Here is a 21,645-nt window from a genome sequence, read left to right as displayed (position 1 = left end):
GGCGGCCGCATCGAGGAACCGGAAGCGCCGCGCCGGGAAAGAGCCGGCCCTCGCCCCGGGGCGCTGCCGCTGATTGGCCGATGAGAGGCGGGGGCGGGGAAAAGGGCGGGGCCGACACGGGAGGTCCCGGGGGGCGGGAGCTCATCCCGGAGTCCATCCCGGGGATTTACTTATCCCCGAGTGCCATCCCGGGGTCCATCCCAGGGTATCATCCCAGGACAGGGCGCTGGTGTGTCTCCAGGGCCGGGAGAGTGTGCGAGCTGTGCTTGTGCCCGCGGCATGGACCTGCCTCGGACGCATCCTGCTTCGTGGTTTCTGTGCCGCGCCTTTCATCCAGGTGCTCTCTTCACCCGAGAAGGGATTTTAAGAGTATCTGTCGTGTGGGAAGTGACTTTAAAATATGTTCAAATACAGCAACAATTTAAGAGTAAAAAATCCCCTAAACAAAGAAAGAAATTGCGATGGAGAAATAAACAGCAACTTTCTGCAAACGAAGTATTTCTCGCAGTTTATCTGAAGCCGGACACCTCTGTTGGTACCTGGCTCCAGACTCCGAATGACACCACAGCCACCAAAGGAAAACTCTTCTCGGAGTGGGCGGGGTGAGCAGAGCAGTGGGCAGCCCCTCCCGGGGATGAGGTGCCGGGCTATCCCATAGCTCTGCCTGGCGGGACCTGACCCCGTGCCCGCTCCTTCTCAGCCTCTTCCATGAGCTGCTCCCCGAGGCTGGAGTTTGTAGCGCTTTGGTAAGACACACATCACAGAGATGAAGGGGAGCCCTGTGATTCCATAGCATGGTGCCTTTGGGAATAACAGAGTCAAGCAGGAATGGCCCCATCCGGTTTTTTTATGCAGCCAATTCAGTGGCAGCAGTGATGGGACACAGGGCTGGCCGGCAGTGTCAGTGCTGTGGCAGTTTTGGCAGCTGCTGGGAGCTCAGGACAGTTGGAAGTGGCTCCCAGAGCAGCCAGGTGTACCCAGCTCCTCCAGCACCGTGTCACCTGGTGCTGCCTTGTGCCAGCCGTGCAGCAAACGTCACGGCGTGGAAATGTCCAAAACAGATTTGTGAACACACAGAAGTAAAGGTGGTGGTACAGATGCCATCAACAGGCAAGGAGCACACAACAGAGAGTTATCCTTCTCTGCGTGTCCTAAGTGCCTCAGCTCTGAAGCAATGAATGCTTTTAAAGCAATGAATGAAACAAAGGAAAACCACGTCGTGAGTGTGACACAGATAAATGCGGCAGTGTGGTCAAACACGTACCACGCTGTCTGTACATGCAAATGACTCGGGCAAGGGCCCTGGTTCGGGTTCCAGACCTCTCCTGAGCCTTGCTGCCCAGACTCAAGGCAAGTCCCACCGGGGTTTTTCCAAGGGCAGGCAATCCCTTCCCGCACAGCGCCTGCTGGTTTGGGGACCGCATCCAGCAGGGGAATCCTCAGGCTGCTGAGCAGGACGCGTGTGCCCAGGTGGCCCCGGCACCAGAAGATTGTCACCCTTCCGCGGCTCCCAAGCAGAGGTGCGGCCAAAACACCGAGAAACCGAGAAACCCTGAACCAGCCGGCGCCCGCAGCCCTGACACGGGGACAGGGGCTGCCTGCCGTCCCTAAACCACCCTCGGGCCAGCCGGAGACCAGAGAGCCCCGTTTGCCCGAGCCGGGACAGGGGTGTTCCTGCAGAGCGGGGGTGTCCCTGCAGAACAGGGTGTTCCTGCAGAAGGGGTGTCCCTGCAGAGCGGGTGTCCATGCCAAGCCGGGTGTCCCTGCAGAGGAGGTGTCCCTGCCGAGCGGGTGTCCCTGCCGAGCCGCTGTACCCGCAGAAGGGGTGTCCCTGCAGAAGGGGTGTCCCTGCAGAAGGGGTGTCCCTGCCGAGCGGTGTCCCTGCAGAGCGGTGTCCCTGCAGAAGGGGTGTCCCTGCAGAACAGGGTGTCCCTGCAGAGCGGGTGTCCCTGCAGAGCGGTGTCCCTGCAGAAAGGGTGTCCCTGCGGAGCGGTGTCCCTGCGGAGCGGTGTCCCTGCAGAAAGGGTGTCCCTGCGGAGCGGTGTCCCTGCGGAGCGGTGTCCCTGCAGAAGGGGTGTCCCTGCAGAACAGGGTGTCCCTGCAGAGCGGTGTCCCTGCAGAAAGGGTGTCCCTGCGGAGCGGTGTCCCTGCGGAGCGGTGTCCCTGCAGAAAGGGTGTCCCTGCGGAGCGGTGTCCCTGCGGAGCGGTGTCCCTGCAGAAGGGGTGTCCCTGCGGAGCGGTGTCCCTGCGGAGCGGTGTCCCTGCAGAGCGGTGTCCCTGCAGCAGGGGTGTCCCGCAGAGGGGGTGCCCGGGCCGGGCGGGGCGGCACGGCCGGGCTGTCCGCATCCCCCGGGAGAGGGCAGCATCACTCCCGCGCATCGCCCCACCGAGGGGCCGCGGGGGCTGCAAAGGGACCGGGCCTGTCCCGCACCCGCGGGAGCGATGGAAACGCGCCCCAGGCCAGGGCAGGATGCTCTCGACATCCTCCCCGGGATTGTCCCTGCGTGGATAAATTTGGTTACCAAGCAGAAACAGGCATGTGCACTGAAAACTCAGCTGTCAAGCTCATTCAGTTAATTTTGTTGTAGACTTTGCACCATTACCTTTCTGCTCGACCTCATCAAAGGGGTTGTGCTCCCAAGCAGGATTTGGCCTTGGCCAGCAAATCTCAGAAATATTCAAGAATATCAGAAATCTTGTGTGGGTACACCCAATTATTCTTGAAAACACATCCAAGTGTTTCAATACCTACCCTGACTACAGGCAAGAGCATCATTCCACAGAAGGAAAAAATCTTACCTTTAAAGTGCAGAAACAGAGCACAGAAAATGAGTATTGATTTTCTATGCCATCTTGCTGGATCTGAGGAGATGGCAGTGTGAGCCAGGCAAAATGAACAGTTTGAAGGTGTGAACCTGTTTTTCCCCTCTCATTGTCAGTCTCTCTCCTTCAGTGCTCTTTCTGCTGAGTTATGTCACTGTGAGCTGAAAAACAATCTCTTTTTTCAAGTTTTCTTGCTATCTTTGAAGAATGATGGCTTGGATAAAACCTTTACACCAGAGGTCTGGAAAAAGAGGAACAGACCATAAATGTGAAGGCAATGCCAGAAAATTAAGTGATGACTAAGAGTGAAAGGAGTCAGGGGTGACTGGAAGGCTGGGTGCTTGGGGAGTGCAATGGTCTCTGGAAGGGATACTGGGGCAGGCAGCAGCTCAGAGGGCAGGAAGAAAGGGGCAAAAGGGCTCTGCCTCCAAGGCTAAAACTGCTGCACAGGAGACAGACTACCCATCATGTGAAATAGGGGCTGGTAAGAGCAGGGAGGTGGGAGAGTTGTCCACAGAGAGGTGTTTCTGGCATTGTGGAAATAGAAATATTTTTTAGTCTTGACTGGTTTAATTGCAAAGATTACAAAGCCCAACGTGAAAACAGAATCAGTGTATTATATCTATTCCTTGTCTACAGAAACTTCTCCTCCTGGTCTCCAGCACAGCCCTGTACGTCCCTCCTAATTCACGGAGCCATTGTCAGCTCCTTCATGTCCTGGTTGTGGCTGATGCCAAAGTCGTTTGATTAAGTTACTGTTTTCCAGACTCTACGAGAATCAGAAAGTGGTTCAGGAAACAGTAGCACATATGTTATTAATAAAGGGCACACACACATCTTCATCACACCCTTGGCAAAGAACTTGTGAGGAAATAAATATGTTAAATGAACTGTCAGCATGTTAAGGCATTTTTTTGTTAGTTGCAAGTCAAAATCACTCTGGCAATACTGTAGAGTTGGTCTGAGCCAATTTCTATTTTCAAAAGATTGTGTGAGCTTTGTTTAAAATAGATTGACAAAGACTTTTCTAGCTGTACTATTTCTGACCAGCCTGAGCCACTGTGTTTGCTAGCACTGTCCATTTGGAGCATTATTTTTCTGTGTGGATTGCAAAGAATATGAAAACCTTCTCACTCAAGGCAAGAAGATAGAGTCACGCCTGCACTGAACCACAAAGGATGAGCAGTAGGACTCAAAAGTCAGGAAAACAAAAAGCAGTTGATTCGCAATCATTTCAGTCCTTAATTCAGAAACTCCCAAAATCTGTCCATGTCTTTGCAAATCAGATGCCAAATCCTACCTGGAGCTTTTAGGACCAATAATGTTGCATGAGCCACTTTGAAGTCAGGGAAGATCAGATGCTGGAAAAGTGAAGACACACTCAGGAACATCATTGTCTGGGTAAGGATAAGAAACTATCACCAACTATAACTTCTTCAATGTTATACTTACAGAAAATGTGTATCAGTGCCTCATACAGAATGCTTTTTTAGGAATGTTCTGCAAATTGGTTCATTCTCTGAATTGCTAAATGAAACAAGGGAACACTCCTAGCACCAGTTTTCCAAAGAGCTGTGGCTGGGTTTATGGTGCCAGGCTGTCCAACTCAACGTGTTTGTCTTGGGCAATTTTACAGAAAATCATGAAACTGGCTCTTAGCTCACCTAAGCCAAATCACCACATTCTCATTTTGGAGAATTACTAATTCCCTCCATGAGAGAGTAAGGATTATGGTTAGATGCTGTCTAGTTCTCCCTCCTTTTTGCCAACTGTTCACTTGGGGAGAAGCACTTGGCATCCTCAAAGGACCAACAGTTATTTTTCTATCACTGTCCACAGAGACCTGCCCAGGACCCATTTTCCATATCTGCCTGCTCCTGAAGTCTCCTGTCATAGCCTCTGGTGGACACTCAAGCCACCTTCAGCTGGAACCAGCTGGGTGGAGGAGCCCTGGACGTTGTCCTGTCCCTGGGGCTGGGGTTCTGGAAGGCACTGAAGTGCCCTGTGATGGTAAGCCAGAAAGCCAGCAGCAGATTTCCCATTTCCACACAAATACAGAGAAAACACCAAGACAGGCCATCCATCAGCTTCCCCTCTTCCTTATTTAGCACCAGCACACTTCTGAAGAGAGAAAACTACCCTACCTCTGTGTGTGAGGGCTTTTTTTCTTTTCTGTAGGTATATAACAGCATAATAGCTTCAAAAATAATACGTAGTGCTGTATGATCTTTGCTTAGACCTTAAATGTTTACATATAATCCTCTCTATGAATCCACTGCACAGAAAAATGTCATTTTCATGCACCTGTCAGAGTTTTTACTGTGGAAAATGGAAAAAAATAGGTACATTGTATTTTTAGAATAATGACTAGAAAAACAATAATTGTCAGTGGCAATCATGCCAGCCTGTAAAGATACAGCTAGAACTAAGTTGATGGGATTTTTTCTGTTTGGATTTTTTTTTCCAGGATTCTGCACTTGAGCAACTGAATGATACCACATTTAAGGTCCTGTGTGGCATTGCCATTTTCTTACTCATATGCATCAAATTAAGTCTTAATTGTGCAGTTTGTTAAGAAATGAAAGAGGAGCTGTTAAACTGGATATTTTTCATGTCAGTAAAACAGGATGATAATGATGAAATAGCTAATGTATAGAAAAATGAAGTATGAAAAAAGACATCTGAAGACAATGTTTTAAACCTAGCAGAAAGATTAGAAGCAGCATAATAGCAAAATTACCACAAATAACTTCTTGATCAACACAATAATATGAAAGCTATATTCTTTTTATAGCTCACTGCAGTGTGGATGACTGTCCATGCTCAGAGATACCCAGTGAGCCAAGTTTTGCTCTTAATTATCCTGGGGTCAATGTGGTGTCATCCCACTCTCTCCTCAAGCAGGAAGCAAACCAAAACTGTTCTTCCCTTTTGCACAGATTGTTTCCTGCTGCTCGTACATCTCCAATGAATTTCAACAAGTTCCCAAAGCACAAGCCTAAAACCTGCCTCATAAGGGAAAGTGGCAGGGCTTTGACAGACACTGGATCCACTCGTACTCCTGTCAAGTTTCACTCCTTGTGCTTCAGCCCTTCTGGGATGAGCCAGTGCAGGACACCCTCCAGAAGCAGGAGTCCTTCCCTCCTGTACTTATGTGGCCAGGATTGAAGCAGTGCTGCAGGAGCTGACATGAACATCTGAACTAATCAGCTAAGGGAGAAAGAGTATTTTTGCAAGTGTCTCCATATACATTTGTCCTGGTGAGGTTTTTGCTTTACACCTCTTCTTTGAACTGTACCTAGGTAATTCCTATTACACATGGTAGTAGAAAATTATCTATTCACTAAGATAATTTTCTATAAAAGGTTTCCCTTTTTTCTCTGAGTAAAGGATCACAACAAGATGAGCACTAATAGAAGATAGCATGAACGTGGCAGGTTATTTCAGTAATCTATAAAATGCAAGCATTTATTATCCTACAGAGTTGCAACCTTACCTGAAGTACTCCCCATCTCTGTTAATTCTGAGAAAGGGGGGAAAAAAGAGTATTCAGCACAGTTTTAGGTTATTGTAACAACACGGTGGCTTCTGGCAGAGGGTTGGCAGAGACACCTGTGGAGGGAAAATCCACTGTGGCTGCTGGGCCTCGGCCAGCTACAGCCACACTGCTCTGAGATGTGAGGAACTGAGGAAGAGCCAAGCACTGCTCTCACCTGGAGCGTGTCACCAGCATTGATCCATTGTGGTTTCCATAAAGGGCCAAATTTCCCCATTTGTGAATTTTCAAGTACATTCAACAAAGTTCACCCAGGTTGTATACCTGTGAGAAAGGGCATGTGCTTTGGTTAAGAAGCTGTAAATACAATGCTGAGTACCAGATGGATGGCAGGCACCAACAGGCAATTTCTTCAAAAGGCTACAGGCAGCTGAAACTGGAGGAAATTTTGTAAACAGTTGCCTTCACACCTTGCAGTGTTCATCACCATGTTTCACTTCCAGTTTGGTGCTGTGACCTGAAAGTCACTTCCCTTCTTCCAAGGATTCACACAGAATTTATATTAAAGAAAACAAAAGAAAAAACCCAACAAATACTGTCACAGTTGTAAATATCACATGTAGTGAATGCAACTTCAAGTGTTGGGAGGATATTTATGGATGTTTTATTGCCAATACCTTCTTTTCAAAATTATTTTGTTCATTTTGAGTGTTTTTATTTTAAAAAATGGTCGTTCCACCCCCTTCTCCCTCCCCCCAAAAAACACCTAAACAGCTAACAACCAACAACAACAGATAAAAATCCCAAAACCCCACAACCCATTTCCAGCCTTATAACTGATCTAATACTGTGTACTCAATCTTTCTCTGCGAGGAGGGACTGTGCAAACCTCGCTGCAGGGACAGTGCAGGCAGCCTGGCCATCCTGGCCACACCATGACCATGACATCTCTGGCTAGCAGAATTTATCTGCAGTCCATATTCAAGGGGACATTTACACTGGCTCCTTCCAGGGGCAAGGGACCCCAAGTAAATTTTCAAGAAGGGAAGTTTCAGTGGCAGAGCAGAGGTTAGGCTGTGAGAATGTATAAAAGAATAGAATTTGACTTTCTTACCTTTCTACACTTTATTAATTGAAGTGTTTGAAAGAGAGGAGTTAGTTATTCAACATGAACCTGTGAATTCTTCAGCAGCTTGGCCAAGCCTTTCAGAGCAGCACGGGTTAGTGGATGTCTGGGGCCGTCTTACGCGAACCAACATCTCTTCCAGCTATTCAGAGCCTGCATACCTTGTCCACAAATGATTTTAAGAAAATAAGGAACAGGTTATCCCGGGAATTTCCCACGGGATTTTCAGCATGTTCACCCGCGGTGGAAGTGGGGACACACACAGACACACACAGACACACACACACACACACACACACACACACACAGAGACACACACACACACATACACACACAGACACACAGACACACACAGACACACAGACACACACAGACACACAGACACACAGACACACAGACACACACACACACACAGACTCACACACACACACACACAGACACACACACACACCCCAGAGAGTGCCCGGCACGGTCCGGGCTGGCCCCCGCGCTGTTGGAGCTCCGTCCTGCAGCCGGGCCCCGCGGCAGCAGGAGCTCTCCCTGCCCGGGTCCTTGCGCCGAGCCGCCGGGCCCCGCGTCCCGCGTGGAGCCCCCGCCCGTGGGGCTCTGCCCCGCAGCCCTCCCGCGCACTTGGGGGCACCGGGGGGCAGGCGGTGCGGGAAGGACGCATGAGTGTCCAGACGCGGGGCAGACGGATGGACAAACTTCAGATGCGCCCTTCCATTTGCTCACGGCCCTGTCTCGGAGAGGACAGTGCTGGGGCAACCCCTGGAGCTCACTCCCACGCAGACCTCCGGAGTGCAGCTGCGATTTATTTTTTTTTTTTCTCCTTCGGAGCGCAGAAACACGGAGAGCAGATTTGGGGCTTTTTTCCCAAGCCAGGTGTTCCCTTACTCACAGCTCCTGACGTGGCCATAGGGCAGGCTGACACAGCCCAGCAGAGGGAAGGACAGGAGCCGGTGACAGCCCGCAGACCCCGGGGGCACACGGGCCCCCGCCACACCCCGCGCCCACGGGAGCCGGGCACGCCGCCCCTGCCGCAGGTGAGGCGGGCGCCGAGGGCAGCGGGGCTGAGCGGCTGCAGCGACCTGTTGGCACCAGCGATCGGACAGGCGACACTGCCGGGGCCGGGGGCGGCCTCCCGCGCCCCAAAACCTCCCACCCTTTTCCCCTGGGCAGGGCAGGGCTGCGGCAGCCGCAGGGAAAGCTCGCTCGGCGCTGCATGGAGGATCCCGGGATTCCCCAGGCTGTCCTGCGCCCCGTGGGTAGGGGGCTTGGGGGGACGGGGGTGCGAGAGTCCCGTACAAGCCGGGTTTTTTGGCATGGGATGGGGTTGTTTTGGGCAGCGGCCGCGGCTGCGGCTGCAGCCCCGGCGGCGGCTCTGGGAGCGAAGCCGCCCTCCCGCCCCGCTCTCCCGGCCCGGCCGCCCCCGGCCCCCCGGCCCGCCCCGCCGCCGCCGCCGGGGTCGCCTCCCCTGCCCGGGGCCGCTCTGGGACTCGGCTTTTTGTTATTTTCACGGAGAAGATATTAATTAAAAGAAATACATGATTAAAAAGTAATGAGTTGAATAAAAATTATCTCCGCTCATTTTCTGATTATGTTAATTGTTAAAAACCCTTCAATCACGCTGTTGCAGTCAATGGGTTTTAATGTGAAATTAGTGGGCTCTTGATAACTTACAGTCCAGAATAATCCTGGAGGTTTAGTCATCATTCCTAATAACGAGATGTTACTGAGAACGGAGATTTTACATGATTTTGCCACATTCAGCCCTTCCCCCATGGAAGGATCTGTCTTTGTGGCACACAACTTCAATTTTCATGCCTGTGACTACTTTGTTAGTCTTCTCCTGTGTACTGCTCCATTATGCGCCAATTACATATTTTATGTGCCTGTGTATCGTCTGAATATTTAGAAAAAAAAACACCATGTGTCCGATATAAGGAAAAAAAAACCAATTTTGTCCCTCATGTATCTCTAATTTTATTTTTTTCCCTCCAACCCATCTTGGATATTGCAACTCTCCCTTTGCTCTGATTAATTATTTCCCTAAGAGATAAGAACAGGTTTATACTGAAAATATTTGAAGTAATTAAACTCCTCAGGGGGGAAAGTATTTTCTGCAGGCGTTGGTATTCTACGCGCTTAAAGATTACGGGTTGAAATAAATATGTAGCGTTTCTCCCACGGGTGATCGCAAAGAGCCGGGGATTTGTTAACTTCAGCCCCGGGGTTCGGAAATGCCGTGAAATTCGCCCCTCAGAGAGGGACGAAATGACGGCCTCAGACCACTCCGTAGAGCCAACGTGTTCCTGCCCTAAAAATCGATTTGAGAGAGGTTTCATTTTCATGCAGGAAACTAAATGTATCGCTTTCTGTTCGACAGCCTTGAAAATTGTCGCCTAAAAGCCTCTCCTCGCACGCACCTGACAATTTCGCTAAAATCTCGGGCACTGACAGCAAGCCGACTCCTCGCTGGAAGGAAAGAAGGAAGGGAGGAAAGGAGCGGGGAGGAACAGAGGAGCGGCCGCGGAGCAGCGATCCGCGCTGCCAGCCCGGGATGTGCCCGAATTCCCGAATTCATTCGCAGGGGCTGTGCCCGCCGCGGGCCAGGAGCCGCCCGGGCCGCCGGGGAGCGGGATGCGGGAGCTCCGGGAGCCCTGGGAACCCACGGGCAGCGCCGGGCCCGGTCACTGCCGCTCCTCGGGACTCAAAAAGGGGAGGGGGAAGAACGAAGTGGGGGGAGTGGGGGGAAGGAAAGACGGGGAGGAAAAGGCAGCAGCAAAATTGGCGCTCTCTGTTTGTGCCTCTGTGTGTGAGCGCATACCCACGTATTCCTTCCCCCGAGACAAAGTGCTGGTGCCTGCATCCCTCTGTCACTGCAAGGATATCTAATTATTGCTGACAGATAAGAAAAGATGTTTTCGGGCGGACCGAGCGGGCTGGCGAGGGGGCGGCGGAGTGCGGGGCGCATTCCCGGCCAGCCCTGCACGGACCAGGCTGTGGAAAAATCTCCGCTGCGGCGACTTGGGCTGCCGCTGGTTTAGCATTGATCCCCGGTTACCGCCAGCGAGGAGCGGCTGTCTGCTGACCTGGCGGGGCGGAGGGGGTTAGGGCCGGGTCCTGCACACTCTCCTGGCTCCTTTGGGGTGGCCAGGAACGGGCCCTTCGTGTCCTCCCTGCACGGGAAGCCTCGGCCAGGGCCACCTTCCCGCTTCCCACCGTGCCTGCCCTCTCCCCGCCCCCGCCCCGAGGCAGCTCCCGAGGGCGTCGGGGCTCGGGAGGAGGGGGAAGTTTATGTCCTAGTTTGTCGTGAAGGGGAGAGCTTGGGGGGTTGTGGTTTGGTTTGTTGTTGTTTTGGTTTGGGTGGTGGGTTTGTTGTTTTGGTTTTTTTGGTGTTTTTTTTTTTTTTTGTGGTTTCTTTTTTGGTTTTTTGGTTCTTTTTTTACTCGCGCTTCTGGTTAAAAAAAAAAAAAAAAAAACAAAAAAAACAAAAAAACAAAAACAAAAACAAAAAACACCTATTTGTTTACAAAGCCCCATTGCCCCCATCTGAGCCCACCCGGCGGGGCTCCATCAAGGAGTGGGGGGATCCCTTCGTGCAGGGCCCCCTCGCCGGTTCATTTCCCTATTTGCATCCGCAGTTAGCTGAAGATCATTTTAATAAATAACAATGAAAGAGGAGCGCATCTAGAGGGCTTGTCGGCAACATTCAAAAGCCAATAGAGTTTATAATTTTACTCTATCATTTCTTATTGATTAGAGTAATCAAGATAAAAAGCTAGCCGGGCTCCGAGAAGTTCAGCGGCATATCATTAAAGATAAGAGTCAGTTAATTCTGGCGCAGGGGTAATGGTGCCGGCGATGAAGAGTTCATTTGCATGAGATGCTGAGCCCCGTAACAAGAGGACAAAAATCACTAATTAGGACTGCAGAGTGTCTCGAGTTCTTCAAGCACCCTTTAGAGATGAGGGATGATGCAAAGCGACCGCACTTTTATGTAAATTCGGGCTAGGACACCGCGACCGGGGTGCTGCTCCCCGGCAGGGATTGCCGAGCGGGGACGGGCCGGGTCCCCGGGGCCGCTCCGGGCTCCAGCGAGCGCGGCCGCCGCAGCACCGAGCGGCCCGGGAAACTCGGGGAAAACACTGCGGCAGCGAGCGGAGGGTTTGCACTGAAATCTGCGGGGTGGGGGAGCAGGACAAGAAGAGGGGGGAAAAAAAGAGGAAAAGAATTTAAAACAAAGCCAAAACCTTCGCTGAAAGGTTTATTCGTTGGTTGAAAAAAAAAATAGAGTGAAAAAAAATAAACCTCGCACCAATGAAAAATAAGAAGTCTGCACTAAGGTACCCGTGAGCCTGCGGGTTGCTAAAACTAGGGAGAGAGCTTGGCGGCAAGCTGCGAGCAGAGCCCTCATCTGTGGGGGGAATGGGGAGCGCCCGCGGCCCCCCACCTCCCGAGAGGCGAGCTTGGGGTCAGCCACTCCCTCCCGGACCCCTCCTTCCCCACGGAGCGCGAGTGGGGCCATCGCCCCCTCCTTTCACCAGAGCTGCTCCCTTCCTCCTTGTCCCCCGTCTTGTCCCGCTCCCTCTCTGACCGCACGGAGGGACCCAAACCCGAGCGAAGCCCCTCGGCTTCGGGCCGCCCTCCGGGGAGGAAGCACACACACCCGTGGGGCTCTGGGGAAGCTCCCCGCAAAAGCCGGGGCCCCGCAGCGGGCTGTGGCTATCGAGTTGTTTACTTGCCCCAAAGGTATCAGCCGCGGGAGGCTTGGCAGCTGGCTGTCAGCGCTAACTTTGCCCCTCGCTTGGCCGGGGAGTAAAGGATTCACGGCCTTCTTTGGGCTAATTGTAGGTGTCAGCGTGGAAAGCGGCAATGTTTGCCGCCTCTCAAAAGTCTCACTGTGTCTCTGAGCCCCCAGCAGCTCCCTGCGCTCAGGACCAGGTGTCCCGGCTGCGCGCAGCCCTCGCAGCCTCCTCCCGCTCTCTGCCGCGTTCACACCTCGCTCTCCCACACGTGTCCCTCCTCAGCCGCCGCCGCCCTCCATGACCCCGCATCCCCGGGCGGCCGGACGGACGGCCGGACGGACGGACACCCCTCTCCCGCTCCGGCCCGTGCAAACTTGGAAGCCAGCGCTCACACCCGCGCGTCGCCGGCCGCAGTGCGCGGATTCCTCCCATTCCAAAATCCCTTCTCGCACACGTGCATCTCTCAGCACCCCAGCACACTCACGTGCATATGCCCCCCACCTTCCCTGCAAGCTCACCTGCTCACACGCTCACAGACAGACAGACAGACAGACACCCCGCCTGACAGACGTCCCCCCCGCCCCCGACACCCTGTCCCCCTCGCACACCCCCCGGCCGGGGCCGGTGAGGAGGAGGGTGGCCGCGCTCCTCCCGCCTCGCCTCCCCGGTCCCCGGCTCTTTGGACTTTTGTCTGGCTATGTGGCTGAAGGCTCCTTTCCCCTTGTTCTTCCCATAGAGAATAAAGTCAGTCTGTATTTAATGGTTATGGCGGATGTGAGGAGGATTTGGCAAATGAAGAGGCCTTTTGCTCTAAAATATTGTTCCTTACGTCGTGTGAGTCTACCAACCCACCACGACCCCATATTCTTCTCTGGGTGTCTGACTCGAATGACAAACGAGCTGATTTTTTCAGTACATCGCTGGGAAATGTAGTGAGTGATAATAGAGATTTCTCTTTCATTTTTTACGCTTGACTTGGTTATTGTTGCTTTTCTTTTCCCGTGATTCCTTCTGAGGATTAGCTCTGACTTCCCCACTATTGGCGGTCAAAGTGGCCCAAACTCTGGATGACAATTGATGGGGATCAGGGGATTGCCCATTCTGTGCCTGTAAGAACTGATTTGTGTGCCAGAGAGAAACGCATCAAGTATAGGCGAAGAATAAAAAGCATTTGGGGGTAAATGTATTCATTGAGAAGGGTTCTTCCAAATTGCTTCTAAGTTTTCTTAATGAAAAGTAACGCTTGCAGCAATCAACGCTTTTTGACGGATTACAAACCTGGGTAGGACTATGGGGCTGCATTTAAAAGTGCCCTAGCCTTAGCATAAGGGCAACTTGCTCACAAAAGTGTAGGAACGAGGGTCAGGCCGCAAAATACAAAGCTGAGGTTGATGCATGTAGGAGTAATGAAAGGTGCATTAATTTATTAACATGGTGCGCAAGGAAAAGTGAAAGAACGGCCCGGTGTAAGAAGAATCATTAACTCTCTACCCCAGGGACCCACCCAAGCCTCGTCATTTACATCAAATGGTTATTGTATCTTTAGAGAGATAAAAAATTCCCTCCGCGGCAACAGTCCATGGAAGAGGAAAGAGGAAAGAGGAAAGAGGAAAGAGGAAAGAGGAAAGGGAAAGAGGAAAGAGGAAAGAGGAAAGAGGAAAGAGGAAAAGAGGAAGAGGAAAGAGGAAAGGAAAGGAAAGGAAGGAAAGGAAAGGAAAGGAAAGGAAAGGAAGAGGAAAGGAAAGGAAAGGAAAGGAAAGGAAAGGAAAGGAAAGGAAAGGAAAGGAAAGGAAAGGAAAGGAAAGGAAAGGAAAGGAAAGGAAAAGGAAAGGAAAGGAAAAGAAGAAGGAGGAGAAGGTGCAGGGGGCGCAGCAGCCCAGCCCCGATCCCCCCGAGCCCCCGCTGTCTCGGGTGTCCCGGGGCGGGCGGGGCCGGTCCCGCTGGGGACTTTGGGCAGCAGCGGAGGCGCCCGGGGCCCCGCACCCTCGGTGCCCCTCCCCCGAAGTGTGGGCTTCGGGCGTTTAAACATCGATTTTGTTAATTAGTTTAACATTAGGGGTCGGGACAGCGCCTGGCGAGGGGACCGGCCTGGAGGCGGCATCTGCGAGGGGCGCTGGCTTTGTCCCGGGCCAGATGCCGCCTGTCCCGGGTCAGCGCTCACCCGGCCCGCCCGGCCCGGGCTGCATTTCGCTTTTCGTGGGGCTTTTCTTTTTCATTTTTTTTTCCCTTTTTTTTTTTTTTTTCTGTCGTATTTTTCTTAAGCAGTGGAAGGACACAATGAGAACGGCACCGAAGTGAAAAGGGTAAGTCCGGGAAGGGGAGCCGGGAGGAGTCTTCAGTGCTTTCCCGCATTCCCTTCAAACCCGAAAGGCCGGAATATTAACTTTTTTCCCCCTGCATCTTGTCAATGCTATCATGGCTTTGATGGAGGGTCTTCAAGGTGGCACATTTCTGAACTTAACCCCTTTTCAAACTAACTCTCTACCTCCCTTGTTAGTGCCCAGCTCTGAACTTCTGAAGAGTATTTTTGTGTGAGTCAGGGTTCATTCACTCGGGGGCTTTTGTAGGACTTTCTTCCTTTCAGCCCTCAGTGTGTTACACCAATTAAAGGACGACGTGCTGTAAATGTAATGGGCCGAGCAGTGATTGTTTTTGACAAGCAACAAAACACATAGATCCACCCCTTAGATTAGGCCGTTGAAGGGAGGTTCATGCCGGTCAGTTTACTGAATAGTTCATGAACTGTAATTCTGAGGGCTTGTGTGAAAGAAAATGTCTCTCTCCCTTTCTTTTCTTTTCTTTCTTTTTTTTTTTTTTTTTCTTTTCCCCTCTAAAAGAAGAAACACCAAGCATCTAGGGGGAAGGGGATGGCTTGGGAGGGTGAGGGGAGTTGGAGGAGAGCAGAGGTGGTTTGGTGGCTTTGTCTTGTCATTTAGCAAGGAAAAAAAAAGAAGCTAACAGTCAAGCCACTTTATGTCACTAAACATGTCAGCCTCCTTTGCAGAGATGGTCCTCTCCATAAATCTTTAAAGGCAACCTCAAGCTTATAACCTGCTACCTGCTACCATCCACTCAGCATTTTTATCTTGTTCAGAGCTCCCTCTAAGCTGAATCAGAGGCATTTCACAGGAGGAAGAAAATGTGGATTAGAGTTGAACCTTTGAGAAGCATAAAACACAAAAAAAAAATTTTATCACATAATGAGCTTGATCCTGTTCCTCTTCAACTCAGTGGATGGAGAGGTGGAAGAAAAGGGAAAATCCTCCATAACCTGTAGAGGACCTGAGTCAAAGTGGTTTGGAAAATGATCCTTTCTCAAATGGCTGAGGGAGTGCTTGACTTGTTTAAGTCAAAGCAACTTGGATGCTATCAGGGAAGGGGTAGACACAGTCACAGGCTGTGGAAAGAGTGGGAATAATGAGATGGATGCTTCTTCTTGAAAAGAAGAGTATTTCTTCTGCCTTTCCTCTGGAAGATTATCCTGGGTATGTCACATTCTCTTTAATCCCAGAGGCATCTGCAGTCCTGCAGCTGCACGGGTACCACGTGTGGGTTTGTGAAGGGAACCACAATCGTTCAGCTCTGGGAAGATGGGCTGGGAGCAGATAGAGCACAAAAATACCATCAGAGCCCTTTGAGAAGGGATATACCTCGGCATGTGACTCCAAAAGTCAGCCTGTGGGGCGATCCCTGAAAAGTAGTCTACCTTAGGAATTCTTGCTGAAGAAACACAACATGATCTGCTCTCCACTTTTGCCTCGACATTATTTCACCCCCAAACTGATAAATTCAATAAATAATCCTTCTTGCATTCAGATATGTTTTTTCTCTAGGCATTTTTTAGTGACTCCCACGCTTGGCTAAATCCCTGTTAATTCCTGTGGGACCCCAGTAAACCCCAATGACATTTGTGGAAATTATGTGGGCAGCTCTTACTCCAAGGTCCAGAATTACAGCCATGCAATAACAAGATTGGAGCCATCTGAGCCTAGGTAGCAGTGCACAGCATTTTTTTCTAACCCTTCCTTCCTTCAGTTCAGTACAATGGGACCTAATTCCCGCAACACTTTTTTTGGATGCAGCAAGTTGTTTACACTGGTAATAAGCTCACTGTATGTGCTGTAAAATTTGTACTTGTTACTGCAGGAGATTAATGAATATGTGAATCACAGCTGAGGAGTTTAACTCTCATTGACTTCATTATGCAGAAGGTATCAGGAAACAAAAAGACACGTGTGCTAACTCATAAACAGAAGTACATCTCTAATTCCAGTCTGCAGGCCCCACTAGAGCAGACTTTGCATCTGCTCCCCCAAAAGAGCTGTGTGCTGCTCACACTGGCACACAGACCACAGTCATCTGAGGCCACAAATGCCACAGGAGATGGGGATGCTGTGTGGATGATGGGCACACATCAAAGGGGAGATGCCTGCTTTGGAGGTGTGAGAACTGCTCCTGAGGGAGGTGGATCAGAACAGGATGGAAGCCAGCGAGTGCCTTGGCAAAGGATGAGATCACCATCTGATCTGTGTGTTTGATTAATGACAGTGCAAAATGCTGCAAAATACATATGTGTGCTGTAGCATACACAAAAATAAGCAAAAAAAGGCTTTTCTTCTATTTCCCATCCTTCTCAACAGTAGTGGGAGAAAGCTCCACCTGATAAAATTAAGTGGAGGTATTTCTGCAGACAGAGGTTTTCCAGAGAATCTGTTCTCCTTGTTCCTTTTCAAGTAGGTTGTTTGAAAGACTTAGACTCAGAAAAGCTAAGGAAATTTTCTTTTTCAGGTTGGGACATAATATTCTATGTAGCCAAGCAAAACAAGTTATAAATTTGTAAACATTTCTGTCGTGCAAATGGCCTGTTCTGGTTGCAGTGGGGCAATTCTCATTTGGGAGAGAAAGCATAACCTGCACAGGGGTTGCCAGTTGCACGTAATGTAGCCATCCTAAGCCCGTGCCAAACAACCTTTCTGCTATGCCAAACCATCCCAGATTTTGTGTAAATTTATTACACCAAGCACACAGCAGCTGTTTAATTGCAGAGAATTTAGGACAGGAAGTGAAGAATAAATCTGCATCCAATTGAATCCACAGCATGTAATTATCTGGAGCACAAATGGGTAAATAACTAAAACTAATGTGTCTAGGAAAATAAAAGCACACATATAGACACATATTTGTGTGGGGAATGGAAGTGTGTTTCATTCAAGTAAAATGACTCACTAGCAGTGTTCTCTTGATCTGGCTCCAAGTGTTTACAGTGTGCCTCTGATTCTCTCCTGAAGAGTGCTACATGACTTCAAAGCGCGGTAACTTTTTTCCAGGTGTTACAGAGTATTCTACAGCAGCAGATCTCAGGACCTGATGGCTCAGAATAGCAAGCCGGAGGAAATCAGCCTGTAAATTCATCACGGAAATTAATGGAGATTTGTGCTGTACGAGGCTGGGAATACTCTCTTCCAAGGGAGGAAGATGAATGAGACAAAAACACCTACTTTCACCAGTGAAGAAATTATTGTGTTTGTGGCTTCCACTGAACCAGAGAAAAAGAGGACTGGGAGACATTAATTTTTATCTATCTCTTCTCAGACAGAAGTGCAATGTTTTTCAGTCCTTTTGCAATTCTGTACTTTTCCTAAGGAGAACAAAGAAGAAGGATTGTGGATGTGTTTTTTTCCTGAACAGGTTTTAATTTTTGCCGATTGTTGTGAAAATTCATAGTGGAAAATGAACCAGTAGAAAAGTACACATTCAATGAAGATGGACAGGCTGCAGTAAGCTGCCCCCTTCCCCCCCCCCATCCCAAAATGTGGGGAAAGTTTTCTGTTTTGTGGAGAGATGATTGACAAGTAATGTAATCTCCTGGGGAGATGGTTTTCAGATCTCCTCCCCGAATAGATGTCGAAAGCACCATCCTGCTTATCCAAGTTAATACGTTGTGAATACAGCACTGGGTAGCTGCATGCAGCAGGACGGCTGCAGTCTGTAACCCACATTTACTCATAAATATGGTATCCAGAAAGAAAATGTGCCTACTAATCCGCTCCCTGCATTTTCCCTCCTCTCTTCTATGTAATTTTCTGTGGCTTGCATAGCCATTGGACACTCATGTTAATGCTGTATACCCATTCCTGAAGCTTTGAGCCACTTTTGCAATCTTCTTAGCTCTCAGGGCTTCTCAAACAACTCACTGAAGGGGGAAAAAATATCCACTGAACTAATCATACATATTCCTTTGGGTGGAAGAGTTTATTAAAGATTTTTAATTTTTTTTAATGGAGATATTTTTTGGAGATGAAGCAAACAGAGAGGATCAAAGCAATTTTTCATTACTGGGTGGCTGAATGATGGTTAGTGAGACTAGAGGAGATTGACTGTTTTGTAGAGAGATTAGCAGAATTCACATTGCCACTGAATGAAAGGTGGAGGAGGCAGAAACCCTAAACAAGTGAATTCAATTACATATGAAAGGAATAGGGTAAATGAGGATTCTCTCTTTGGGTTTGCTCCAGGAAATATTTCTGAAAAGTTTGTTGAAGAATACCAGTCATCCAAACCCTAATTTTGCTATTATGTAAAAACTCGCTGCTCCGTGGCAGCTTGTGATTTGGAAACGCTCCCCTTGTTTTGTGTACGCTGTTGGCACGTCACCTCTTCATTTAATTTCGTTCTCAAATTACACCACCCAGTGCAACTTGTTTGCACATGTGGCAAGGATTTCAAAAGGAATATGAACCTGACCCCAAGCCCACCAGAGTTAAAGAGCACATCCTGCTCAGCTTCCCTGGATAGCAGCCCCGGCGGAGGGAGCAGCGAGCCACCTCCAGGGGCTGTGGGTGTGGTCGCTGCTTGGGGAGGTTTGCTGTGCTTTGAGCCCCGCCGTGCCCTGGCACAGCCTGAGACAGCCCAGAGTTCATGACCTGGGAAGTTTAGAATTTCAGTTTATCTGCTATGTGGCAACACTGTAAGCAATATGGCACGGTAAGAAGTGGCGTTTGTTCCACGGGCTGTTCAAGCAAGGTCTGTTGGTCAAGAAGTAGCAAGTTCTCAGGGCAAGCCTCCATCTCTTTTGGGCCTCCCTGGAGCAGGACAGCCCTCCCAGGTATGCAACACTCTCCCCTATCCCCAGTACATTTGAGGGGTCTCACTCCCCTAGGACGTACAGGAACTCCAGATCAAGGACTAAGTGCTGAGGCAGTAAGTCCTGCAGGACTAGGTAAGGAGATTTCCCAATGGCACTACTTCCCCCATCCTGATGGACCAAAAGACATTGCTGAACAGACTCAGAGCAGAGAGACATTGATGTTCCTGAAGATGTTCCTTCCAAGCAGAGATTTCTCCTTTCCACGCCAGCTGGGCCCCTGCCATCCCCAGAATTGTCTCTTACTGCTGCAAACGTGACATGACCTCATTGCCTTTCTACCTCCCACCCTGCCTCAGCCTGTACCTACCAACTTCTGTTCCCTTCCCTGTGGGTGCTCCTGCCCCTCCCAGATTTCCCCAGCTCAAGGGACACAGTTCCATATCTTTGGGCGTATCAAAACCCCCTCCATAGTTTTAGATGCCATAGAAAAGCCCCAGAGTCTCTCAGCAGACAGAGTTATTGGGCAAGGTGCTGTACAGGATGCAGGGTACAAACTGGTCTCTGCCTTTCTTTGTCTCCTATGTCATATTCTCAGTTTATCCTGTCCCCTCCCAATCTTTCCTCTCATTCATTTCCACTGCAGCAGGTGGGGTTACATTTTATTCACTCCATTCATGAGTGTAGTTTGTCTATGTGGTCTGGAAGTTTAGACAGGGACTTCGATTGATAAGAAATAGGTAACTTTTGAGGACCCATCTCTGCTTTTTTTTTCACTTGCTGGAAAAGCAAACAAAATTTTTCTCTTCCTGAGACTGATATGAAGGTCTTACACACACTGCAGAGATGGCAGGAGTCAGGAGGACAGATCCCTCTCTGAAGCAGAGTAAGAGAAAGTGAGAAAACTATCCCAACCAAATATGCTAGGTTCACCTCAGGTGCAGGAGAAGCTGGCAAAGAGTGGCTGTGTAAGGAGTTATTTTTCCAACTATTTCCAAGGTCCACCCTTGGAGGACCGCTTAGTCTTCTGCCAGTGCTCACAGCAAGAAGCAACCCTCAGAAAACAAAGTTACAGGGAAAAAACTTGCTGCCTTGATGGAGCAGAAGAGCACAGAGGAGGTGAATCTGCAGCTGGGGGAGCGGGTGCTGCTCCATGAAATAAATGAAGCTGAGCTTCTCTCTTCCAGCTGATGATGGGACCTACAGTCCTCAGCTGTACAATACATGCCACGTACAACATGTAATAGACTGTCTTCCTCATTGGGGATGTCCCTGTTTGCAGGAGGAGTTCAGGGGACTGAAACACTCACAGGCTCTCTTTTTGCATCCTTTCTCTAATAAATTGTTCAGCCAGCTTCTTCCTTACTCTGTATGTTTATTCCATCCCAGCATCCTAATTATTGCAAGGAGTTCATTTCTTGTGCAATTTCTTATGCCTTATACTGGTGTTTTACTGATCACAAATCCTCTAATAGTTTCCCCAAATTTTTTTTTGCATTCTCCAAATGTCTGGCAGTTTAAAAATTCATGTATAACTCAGGACTGAGCTGTGAGGTATTTAGGATCATTGGCTTGTACCAGAACCATTTCTGGATAAGTTTTCCTGCCTTTTATATACTTTCCTCTTTAATGAGACAATGACAGTTTTGACGGTGACAATTCTCCAGTACCCAGGGATGACAGCATTTGCCAATAAATTTGCTAGTTCCTCAACATATTACATCCAAAGCAGAATCTTTGGGATGTATCTACATTTCTCCAGCATATCTGATCCTAGAGTAGTTTTCAGGGCACACACTGGAAAACTTTCAACCATGTTATGGAAGTCAAGAGGCTGTCTTCTCTTCTAGAGTGCCCCAATCTGGCTCAGGGAAACATTTGAAACTGACTTCCAACAGGCAGCTGGGACAAGTTGTTTGTAGAACCTTACTTATTCCAAAGACTGGGTGTGACTATATATGCTACTACTTCTCCCACTTGTTGGCAACCTGCCCCTCTGAACTCCTCTTTATTAAGGTTCTTGATTACTTAGACTATCCTTGATATTAGATCTTTAACTTTATAAATTAAATACTCCATTTTCACATTGATATAACCTATATATTCTTTTTTTCAGAGCAGCTTCCCATCTGCAGGGACCTGCTTCTGGGTCCAGATGGGCTACAAACCTCCTATGGCATTTTAAAATTGGATCTGCCAAGAAAGAGGAAACCTTAATTCTGAAGTGGTTAAATCTCTCATGCCACTGCAGTTGGTGCTTTCTTACCCAGTTTATAAAGTGAGTCTGCAATATTGGCAAACCCACAAATAAGGTCTTCATAGTAAATTCAGAGCCCCACAAAACTCTGCACATCTGTGACTGCCTGGG

The 21,645-nt window shown here is 49.4% G+C and overlaps 1 protein-coding gene across 1 annotated transcript in view; it reads left to right on the top strand.

The window, feature by feature from the left end:
• Window positions 1-8,113: 8,113 nt before the first annotated feature.
• Window positions 8,114-21,645, top strand: part of LOC132070689 (collagen alpha-1(I) chain-like) — a 38,368-nt gene continuing 24,836 nt past the window's right edge. Inside the window, exons 1-6 of the mRNA XM_059467675.1 lie at window positions 8,114-8,710; window positions 9,906-10,276; window positions 10,516-10,750; window positions 11,824-12,197; window positions 12,300-12,817; window positions 14,459-14,496. Coding sequence (XP_059323658.1) covers window positions 8,114-8,710; window positions 9,906-10,276; window positions 10,516-10,750; window positions 11,824-12,197; window positions 12,300-12,817; window positions 14,459-14,496 — 2,133 coding nt within the window. The remainder of the gene's footprint in view (window positions 8,711-9,905; window positions 10,277-10,515; window positions 10,751-11,823; window positions 12,198-12,299; window positions 12,818-14,458; window positions 14,497-21,645) is intronic.

This window comes from Ammospiza nelsoni, chromosome 3 (assembly GCF_027579445.1).
Source record: "Ammospiza nelsoni isolate bAmmNel1 chromosome 3, bAmmNel1.pri, whole genome shotgun sequence".
Taxonomy (NCBI): domain Eukaryota; kingdom Metazoa; phylum Chordata; class Aves; order Passeriformes; family Passerellidae; genus Ammospiza; species Ammospiza nelsoni.
The sequence above is the reverse complement of the archived record's forward strand: the minus strand, read 5'-3'. Positions and strand labels throughout refer to the sequence as shown.